At 37.1% G+C, this 10,742-nt stretch overlaps 2 protein-coding genes across 2 annotated transcripts; both read right to left on the bottom strand.

The window, feature by feature from the left end:
* Positions 1–822: 822 nt before the first annotated feature.
* On the bottom strand, positions 823–6,435 carry LOC107830718 (plant UBX domain-containing protein 10). Its single transcript, XM_016658350.2, has 4 exons — positions 5,492–6,435; positions 1,674–1,844; positions 1,373–1,576; positions 823–1,180 (listed from the first exon to the last, which is right to left on the bottom strand). The coding sequence occupies exons 1-4, from the start codon at positions 6,278–6,280 to the stop codon at positions 950–952; spliced, it is 1,395 nt and encodes a 464-aa protein (XP_016513836.1). The 5' UTR covers positions 6,281–6,435; the 3' UTR covers positions 823–949.
* Positions 6,436–7,012: 577 nt separating this feature from the next.
* Positions 7,013–10,664, bottom strand: LOC107830717 (uncharacterized). Its single transcript, XM_016658349.2, has 5 exons — positions 10,456–10,664; positions 9,047–9,119; positions 8,697–8,850; positions 8,185–8,226; positions 7,013–8,032 (listed from the first exon to the last, which is right to left on the bottom strand). The coding sequence occupies exons 1-5, from the start codon at positions 10,533–10,535 to the stop codon at positions 7,152–7,154; spliced, it is 1,230 nt and encodes a 409-aa protein (XP_016513835.1). The 5' UTR covers positions 10,536–10,664; the 3' UTR covers positions 7,013–7,151.
* Positions 10,665–10,742: the final 78 nt, after the last annotated feature.

Here is a 10,742-nt window from a genome sequence, read left to right as displayed (position 1 = left end):
GCAGATGAAGACTGAGAGGAAGGTGCATAATTTGAGCTTTGCTATGGTTGTATTTTGGTTTCCTTAAAAGAGATTGCTAAGGGATTAGCAGCTAGTACCAAGCTGCAGCTGACTGATTTACAAAGATATTGTCATTCCCTTGCGAATTTGCAACGACATCCAACAAGAGCTAGATATGTCAAGAGTTGTGTAACTTATGAAAATGACACCATGTAGCCACTCTAAAGGGCTGCTATTTAGGCTGCTAGTTAGTTATGTCTTTCCTGTTTTAGAGATGACAATATACCTGTGGTCCTTAAGATAGATAGGAAACAGGCCTTGAGTTAGTCCTATGCAAATACACTTGGCCTGTTCAATGTCTTTCCCATTGCCGATTCCCGGTCCCAATTTTGGATAAAGGAGAAAGATTGTGATAGGTTAACAACATATAAAACTAGACAATTCACGATAAATTTTCACGTACAAAAAACATTGGGACATGTCACCTAGGCATGCGTTACATCAACACTCAACACTCAATGTGATGAAAAATGAGTAAAGAGGATAACAGGATAAATCATTGAGCGAACGTAACATTCTTGCTGACAAATCTAGCCTTCTAATATTTCCAAAGAAATACTTGTTCACTTTTTCTTTTAATTTTAAATTGAGATGTTAAACGGGTCAAGTTAAATCTCGTAAGATGAGAGATTATATGTGGTGCTTCATTCAAATATACCTTGCCAGATTAAGTGGTCGACCATTAGGCGGCCACTTAAAGGATATATCATGGTATCCAATTATCCATTCATTTTAAGGAAAAGTAGATGAAAATTAACGACGTTAACAAGACAATAGTGCATCTAATTGAATTCATTGCCAATTCTGATCGACATACAAACGTTTTTAGCAGAAGATGACAGCTCTAGCACAAAACTTCCAATAGACCCCATTATTCAGCATGTTGTTCTCATGAGTTCAACTCAACAAAAAGGCTGGCCTGAGGGTGTAATCCAGCATCTTTCAGGGACAGAGCAAGCTTCTCTGAGCCATACACTGTGCGGGGGAAGTTAGACACAAGGCTGTATTTTTCAACCTCCAGGCATCCCAGAGAATCTACATAGTCATACAGAGATTGTATAGTTGAAGTACAGTGAAATCTCCTATCCTTGCGCTCACCAGTAGGAAACCTTACCAAAACCTGAAGGATACAAGCAAAAACAAAGAATTTAATCATCTGCGAAGTAGGTATTTCTACTGCATTTAATATATGCGTTTTACTGTCAAGGTTTTCTTTTTGCATGCTTAAAACCAACAAAAACAACCACATATTTACGGTTATGATATATACTGATAGACAGGTAAATAAAAGAACCAAGACCAAGATGATTACTTGAGTAACATCAGGACCCTTATCAGGTTCAGGGCCCAGTGACAGTAATTTCTCCTCACGCATCTTAGCCAATGCAGCTTCTCTTTCAGTGGCTTCACGGGCTGCTCTTTCACGAGCCTCTTCTTCCTCCTTTCTTTTCCTCTCAGCTTCAGCAGCTTCCCTTTCCTGCCGCTCTTGCTCTTCTCTCCTCTGACGCTCTCTAGCCTGGTATAGGATAAACAGTTCAGCAACGCACAAGGTACTTTTTCCCTGTTCTCAAGATTGAACTTGTAAAGCCTATTTAGAACCTAAAAGTACTTACCTGATCAGCTTCAAGTGCAGCACGATAAGCGGCATCCTGCTCCTCCCTCAAACGTATATTAGTTCTCCTTTCTTCTGCTTCAAGCCTGGCAGAAACAAGCACAGGTGCACTTTCCTCAAGCACCCTTTGCAGTGCAGTAAGCAATTCTTCAGGAGATTTTGGTCCCTCCACCTGCAGAGTGTTCATCAGAATATAATATACAAGAAGACATCAACCTGAAGGAGAGGATAATGAAGTAGCTGTTGTAGAAACCAGTCCAGCAAGTTTGCTGCCACAAAACATCAAATAATATCTGGTATGATTTTGCACTACTTTTGGTATATAACATAGTAAATACAACTAGAATTGGATTTCGCCGACAAATGGGAAAAAGCTTGCACAGCTACTTTTTGCTAGATAGCTAAGAAGGATAAAGCAATAGAAAGGAAGTACAGAACTAACAAAAACCCGGGAAAGAATGTCCACATGATATGTCCGAATTAATGACAAAACATTTCCAATACGTCAAATAGACTAAGCCAAACCGCTAAGCAAAAATACAACAACGCCAGATGCTAACCAGCGCCAAGTGCTAACCAGTGCTAATCAATACTATGTTTTCTAAGATAATTACAAGAGAGACCGCACTCAAGGGTTTAACTTCAAATCTAGAACTTCAAACATCATTAACATATTACCTATACAAAGGAACAGGGAGGTCAAAACTTCGTTTCCATGAGGGTAATAGAGCACAGCAGTTCACCTTTTAGCTAGAAAACCACCATCTTTCCTCCTAGATTAAGAGATAACAACAGTAAACCTAAGCAAACAAGGAAAACAGATATGCTTAAGGCGACCCCACACAAGCAGCTAAACCGAAAGAGAATAAAGCTTCTCATATGATTTTATTTCTTGACCAAAAGATCAGACTCAACAGAGCATCTAACACAATTCACAAATACAATTTTGGACATTGTCATATAGCAGCAACAAGGAATACCACATGCTAACCTCTCCAACAACCTGATTAATGAAGCATGGAACAGGATGAAGCAGTGTGCTGGAAGAACAAACAAGGATCAATTCGCTTCATTACAGAGATAACACTGTGTTCAACGATAATTCATGGGTGCTGAAAACCGGCGCTTTTAGGAAATATGACATGATAATACTCGCCCTTTTACTCACTTAGGGATGGATAAAAAAGTAAAAGGTAAACTTTAGGCTTGAGATTTACGGGGAAAAGTTTTTATTTCTGATAGAAGTGATTTCAGATATTTAAAGAGAGATAAATTTCCTAACAGAAAATACTTCAAGTGTGCCCTATTGTCCAGAACAACTGAAAAGTAATATTTTAAAAAACTACAAGCATTATGTGTGCCACCATTGCTAGTCAATGTCGGCATGAGTTGACTCTTGTGACAAAAATTGCAACCAGACAGCTTGTTTGGATGGTTGTTACCCATCGTTTTATAATGTATTGTATTGTATTATATTGTATTGTATAGTTTTATGAATACAACGTTTGGATAGATTGTATTGTTTGCTGTTGTTAATTAACATTTTGCTGTTTGGTTTGACTGTATCGTACGGACTATATCTGGTAAGTTCACTAAAATACTCTTAATTGTTTAAATATTAAATTTATCAAGAATTACGCATAAAAATAATTTAAGAAAACCCCTTTCTACTAATTTATCACCAAATATGTCTTTAACTATCATTAGAAAAAATAAATAAAGAACTATGATAAAGAAAGGAACGAGAATTGGCAGAACAAAGGAACAAAGAATTAGAGTTAAAGTAATCAAAATTGGAGTTAAAATCACATTAAGAGAAAAAACGAAACAAAAAGAAGGCAAAACCTATACCTTTTATGTTGGAGTTGGAAGCGGCAGAAGGAAAAAAGGGACTAAGATAAAGTAGGTTACAGGTTGGAGATTTGGTGTTAAAATAAAAAAAGGTAAAGGATAAAATAGATTTATGGAGTAATAAGTTAGGGCATAATTAGAAAGAAAAATAGGAAACAATCCCACCACACCAAATCAGTTGTTTCAAAAGATGGGACTTTTCATTGTTCCGGAACAATGGATTCAACAATACAATACAACTAATTTTAATGAAACAATCAAAACAAACATTGTTTTGGGATAACAATACAATACGATACAATGGGTAACAACCATCCAAACAAGCTGTTAAACGAATATTGAGGTGAAAAAGACAATGAAGCATAAAACCAAAGTGGGCAATAATGTGCAAAAGTTGATAAATCTGCTTCTAACAACAATCGATTTCGTCACACTGAGTAGTGAGTACATAGCATACAGGGGTAAAAAAAAATAGAACCTTGATACTTAAAAATATTAAACCTTGCTCCAATAATGATAAAAGGAAGCTTGTCTAACAAAGTTTGTTTCTTTTTTATGACAGTTTTAGACATCATTTCAGTAGGAAAATCTTTCTATCTTGATTAATATATTTCCTGTATGATGATGGTATGAGTTGAGCTTAAATGAAGAAGTGATGATTCATACAGCTGGCCCAACTTGTTTGGGACTGAGGTATTGTTGTTGTCGTTGGTGTATTTATATATTTCCTGATATTCAAGCTGGCGCAAAAGGTGTAACTATGTGGACAAGGAAAGAATGAGGTAGAAAGACAGGATCCACCATTTCTCTTTCTACTTCAAAGATTACTATTTCAGCATAACAAAGAGGGACACAACCATATGACATCTACATACCCAAAATCACAAAAATCAGCTGACTGAGCATACAACAGTTATTGCCCTCAGATCATTCTCTAACTCTAGAAAATGATTCAAAAGGAGCTTTTGTATACTAGTGCAACAGTAGTATAGAAGTTAACAGAAATAGCCAGACAACTTAATTGCAGTCAGGTAAGTAACTATACTTCAATCCCATAGTCAATTAGATCCTCTTGAATTTACCAGCAGTTCTATTCCAAATTCTCTCATTTCGTCATATTTTATTAGTGACAGAAAAAACCGACCATACGCTCTGTGTGTAGACAAATAGACATCTAGGAAAAACACATTAAGCTAGGCATTACTGATTTCCGCACTGAACTCGTTACTTATTAGGAAAACAAGTATCATATAAAACAAAGTATGGCAAACTGAGGAGTGTTTTATGATAAACTCAGGTGGTTGACAAATTGTTCAATGTTGTCATTGCTTTGTCTCGACCTGACAAGTCAACAAAGTCCTTGAATCAAATCCTGCCATGCCATTAAGTACGAAATCATATTTTGACATGCATTGCTCTCCAATATCCTATGTGGTTAATAAGTTAAAGATGGCTCTATCATGGACACACAAAAAAAAAAAAAAAAAAAAAAGGAATCGAAGGTTTATGAAGACCCCAAGTTTACAGGATTTTTTCCAAGCAATCCCCAGTTTGTCCAAGATTGTGCTGATTGCTTTCAAGTTACTGATCCAAATTCAATCTAGAATCATAATTTCCCTCACATAATCCAAAGCTAGTCTTTGACTAAATAAAGCAACTTTAAGCCAGGATTTAATATGCATTCACTTCAACTAAAGTATTTCCCCGAAATGTGTTAGACAAGATACAAACAATTTCTAGATACTATTTCCATTATGGGCTCCCAGTCAATCCAAATTCATATACTAACACTATATCGACAATTTGCAAAGCAATATAACAACATTTGCCTGATACAAACCATATCTAGAAATTGTTTCCTTTACGAGCTCTCTATTAATCCAAATCCATACACTAACAGCACATTGACAATTTGCAAAAAACAAAACGATCATATCATTAAATCGCCTAACAGACTTCATTGTTTACCTGCTGAAGTAGAGCAATCCTCTGGTTTGTCGCAGCCATAACAACAGCACAAAAGGGAAACCTTGAGGCCTTCAAGCTATTACTCATCTTGAAACCTTCACTAGCTCTAATACTCCCACCCCAGGAAACAAAATTCTCATTAATAAATGCCACCAACGCCTCATTGCACAAAGTCCTTTCGCAAAACATAGGCGTATCAGGATGCTCATGCGAATGCAAATACACGAAAAGCAGCTTAAACTCATGCCTAGACCTCTGTAAAGCATCCATAAAACCTTCAGCAATAAAATTCGGCCTTATACTCCCAAAATCCCTCTCAAAAATATTCACAAAATTCATTGACTCTGAAGCCGATGCAGATACAGATACTAAAGGTGACGTGGACTCGGCATTACGGCCCGAATTGAGCCCGATCATTCTCAACGAATAGGAAAGTACACCTCCCGCGGCCCATACACCAAACCCTAAAGCACCTGAAATTAACCCTAGACTACCGGAAATGATGGAGAACGGAAGAGTAATAATTTTCCAAGCTAGTCCCGGTGGTTGTCCGGCGGTTCCACCGGCGACAAGACCGGTTTCTTCCGGTGGTAAATTCGTGCTTGTGGTGGGTTCGGAGGCATAGTCAGTAGCAGAATGGTGATTTTCTGAAGAGTTTGATGATGTAAAAGTAGAGATCGCAAGCTCGAGATCCCAGCCATGAGCGGCGAGGATTTCAGTGCACAAATCGGCATCTTCGACACCTGTGATCGCTTGAAAATACGCTATCTTATCAGCTACATCGCTCATTTTTATCTTATTGTCCAATTCAATTTGAATTTCCGCCTATATTTTGCTCGCTATGTAAAATTAAGAGACAATAATCGCTCTGTATTCTTCTGCGAAGTGTTTGATGAAATGACAATTACAGAAATCGCGAAGCTTCTTCGCAACTATAATGTAATGGACTATGGCGTTGGGTTTTATCAGTTTTACGTGACGTCGAGTCGTGAAAAGCCAAAAATGCCTCTGACTACCTTTGTAATTACGAATCTACCATTCTCATTTTCTTAGTAGGTTATCTTTAATTTTAAAAAAAATATCAATGTTTTTTTACTCTTGTTTTCATTTGGTATGGTGATTGACAAGAATTGAGCTTAAATGGAAGAATTAAGCTTGAACGGCGAAGTGTCCGTTAGTAGTTGTTGAATTATTAACACAGCTAATTAATACAACACACAATGTACCAGCCTCAGTGCTAAATCAAGGAACATGCAGCCTTATAAAACGAAATGAAGAGAACACTACCAAAACATTTAAGTATTACTAACTACGTCTATGTATAAAGTAATTAGAAACACGTCTTCATGAGACATCCAATGACCAAAAGGACACAATTCAAAAGTAGAGTCGAGACTTGAAGCATTATGTGTGTGTGTGTGTGTGTGTATATATATATATATATATATATATATATATATATATATATATATATATATATATATATATATATATATAACACAAGTAGGAGAGATTTTTGCATTTTCCATACAACCTTTTTTTTTCTTTCATTGTTAAAAAAGAATTTGTTTCAGAAACTTGCATAAAATTCCAAAGAGAAAATAGTAGGACATAAAAATCCAGGCAACAGGAACTCTGGAATACATGAAAGAATAGTCAGTTATTCAATTTCCTTAATCAGAGGCTTGCCCTCATTTTGTACTTTCTCCATTTTTGGAAGACTTGTCTTACTCCCTATGACATCCATTAATCGGCTCTTCTCTGCCTCGACAATGGCTGCTAAGGAAGACCATGCTTCTCGTGGCTGCTCGTGAGCCCAGCACATTATAAAATAAACCTTCCTTTCAGCAGACTTGAGCTTCGTTCTGATTTCAGAACTTCTGGACTTGCGCGGCTTCTCTGACTTCAAATCCTTCTCTGCATGTTGAATTAGCCTCCTTAGATCGCAAAGTAAGCAAACTAAGGCTGGACCCTCGAGATGAAGAAGGGCTATTGTATCATTGAGTAGCCCCAACACAAATTGTAGGCCACCCATGTGTCTAAAAGCCGGTGAACGCGTTTGCTCCAGGCAATGCGATAGAGCTTCCAGCAGTGTCTCCGGTTGCCCCCCTTGACCAAGAACAGACGAGACGTTCAACAAGACCGTGACTGATCCTATGGGATCTGATTGCCAATCACCATTGTAGAGACGAAGAGTAAAGCAATAACTGTACATGATGTCAACCAGGTGAACAGCCAACAAAGGGGAAGGCTCAGCTGCACTGAGCTTACTAACTGAGGGTAATGGAGAGTTGGGGCCAAGTGGAATGTCGTGTAACGGACCACCTTCTATGTCATTTTCTGAAGACACAGCTGTATCCTCCCTCACAAGTGGTTGGACAAGTTGAGTTCCGTCCTGACCAAGAGATATATTCTTGGCAGAAGGCTTCAACCACCAAGGCTCCCAGGGTTTAATCAATTTGCTCAACTCTCCTGAGGCCACGGCTCTTTGAAAATGTTTCCTTTCTTCAACAGATAAATCATCAAAATTTATCTCCTCTCCTGCAAATAAAAGGAAGCAGCCACCATTCCATCCCCGATCAGAGAAAAATATTAGCTGTAAGGATAAATAATCCAGCTGCACCCCTCCCCCGGAGCCCAAATGTAAAAGAGAAAAAGAAACAGCATCAGAATATGATATTTCAGGAACATACCAGATAGAACTTTTTGAATAGTCTCCTCAGACAACGGGGAAACTGATGCAACAAAACCAATAAGCGAAAAGTTAAAGTTAAGAATTGCATAGCAATAAGAAATGTTAACTCATTTTGTCTTCAATAGTAGCATGTTATGTCAGTTCATCAATTTCACCAACTTTGTTGAAAGTATGATAACCTGGACTGAGTATCCTTATCAAGAAAATGAATAATAATAATACAAAAAAAGAATCCCGCAAAACAAAACTTCTTGAGCAAATCAAACTTTCCCCCTTGTTGTAAAATACAACAAAAGTTATATCAATATAATTTGTTCTTCTACTGTAAATAAGCGGGGTTTAGTGCACAGGGCTGCCCTTTTTTTAGATTGTAAGAAACAAAAACAATATTCCATATTACTCCTCTCTTAAATAAGTTAGCAATACAAATGCCTAATAATTAATGAAATGTCATTCTGGGGAAACGCATCAAGCAGGAATAAATTCATTATTCCATATAAGAATGCTTACCATCTTCATCCATGGTGTCTGCTTCATCTTCTGAGTGGAATCGTTTTAGTATGTCCAGCATTTTTTGCTTACTCCCCTCATCTGATTGTAATTGTTGTAGTTCCCCCATGACATTCTCTCTCATGAAGGATTCAGTGCAACGAAGACTATGAGACTGCCAAAAATACCATTAAGAAAAATCAGGAATGATGAATCAAAAGGGTCTCCACAATATATTGGACTTATAGCCATCACAGGCTAATAATAACAACTCTCAGCATAGGCAGACTACAAAAAAAATAGCAACTGCAGAATATCATCTTCTTTTTTTCAAGCTTCTTCACTACAAGGAATGAATTTCTCTCACTCACCTTGTAACAAGGAAGAGAACAATAACGGGTATTACATCGAGGGCAGGTATACTGCGAAAATTGCTTTTGACAACTGCACAAAAAAGTAGACGTTGCTATTAGTTTAGCCAAAGTCCACTCACAATTTTGATAGGCACGTAACTTGCTAACCATGAAACTATCGGATTTTCAATTTCCCTATTATAATGAATAGGTGACAGGAAAGATAGAATACGAATCAATGCAACCACATGCATACACATAACACTACAAGTTTCAACCATCTTAACTACAACTTTTCTTTTGGTCTTACCAAGATTACCTCAGAAACCAATACTTCTCATGTGCCTAGAATAGTAGATTGTCAAATAGGCAGGTTCAAAACGTAGATGATGATGAAGTCAACATATTGGGCTTAGTGAAACACTGCTTGTATGCCTAGCATTGGTGGAACGTAGAATAAGCAGGAATTGCATAATAGAAGAAATATGTAGGTAAAACTTCCTTGTTAAGTGAGTTCAATTCTAGGAATTGATTCTCAATCATAAAATGATGGCCCTTTCACCTGAAATTATCTTTTCAACCTGAAGGGAAAAGACATATTCATCGTCAATACAATCAGAGGAAAGTATCAGATTTTGTTAAAAAATTTCTACCGAGACTTGAATAACCCCACAACGAGGATTTCCACTTGAAACCGTCTACTACCTTATCAAATTTTCAGATGGTTCAGTAACATGTCTGATTGTCACTTCGATCCCAACAAAATCTGCATCCGCCCATAATTGTGCAAGCAAAATGCATATTTAAGATACGGATCTTATAGGCGCTCTAATATCCCCGAACGGAGAACTAGTCAAATATGCTGTTAAGTCACGTAAGTTCATCCAAGATATACTACGACGAAAAGTTCATCCAAGATACATCCACATAAGTTCCCCTTGGTGAAAGGTCAAGCAGTTACCGAGAAGAAAATGCAACTTTGTACCTATTAATTATCCATAATTGAGCAGCTTGCATTCTGGTGGTACAATGTAAAAATCCCAATTTGAAATTGAAGTTTTAAGCCAGTAGCTTTGGTCCTAGGATACATTACCAATGTATGATTTCATTTTGTTTTCTTTTTTCCTTAATCAAAGCATAATAGTACTAATGTATACAATCAGCCCAATTGCTGGCAAAGTTAGAAATTTGTGACAAAATTGTTGCTAATTAAAAAAAAAACTAAAAAATCCACAGGAAAAGAAAAGGCAATCAAAAAGGGCATAGTTTGAGCACAACAACGAGTCAAGAACCAAATCAATAATACCCGACATATCATACGGGTTGAGCAGAAAACTCACAACTAGCTAAAACTGAAAAATTGAATCAAATTAAGCAAGATAAAGAAACAGATATTGAAATCAAAGAAAAAAATAAGTCATACTTACACCCGACAAATTATACGGGATGAGGAGTTCAACTGGGACGAACTTGAAGCTGCCTCCGATGTTAAAATTGTCTCACCCATAGCAAACAATAAAAGCAATAATTTAATTCAAGAGAAAGATCAAAACTTTGAAGCAGTAGCTGACAGGAAAATTTTTACATGGGAGCAAAAAACAATTCCAGCACTTTTCTGGAAACCCCGCGAAGGTTTATTTTGTAAGGAAGAAGATGACGGGCTTTTTACTTCTGAACTCCAGTGGGGTTCCGGACTGGGCCATAGCAGGTACAC

The sequence above is a fragment of the Nicotiana tabacum genome, chromosome 23, assembly GCF_000715075.1.
Source record: "Nicotiana tabacum cultivar K326 chromosome 23, ASM71507v2, whole genome shotgun sequence".
Lineage (NCBI taxonomy): Eukaryota > Viridiplantae > Streptophyta > Magnoliopsida > Solanales > Solanaceae > Nicotiana > Nicotiana tabacum.
This window is presented reverse-complemented; position numbering and strand designations above follow the sequence as displayed.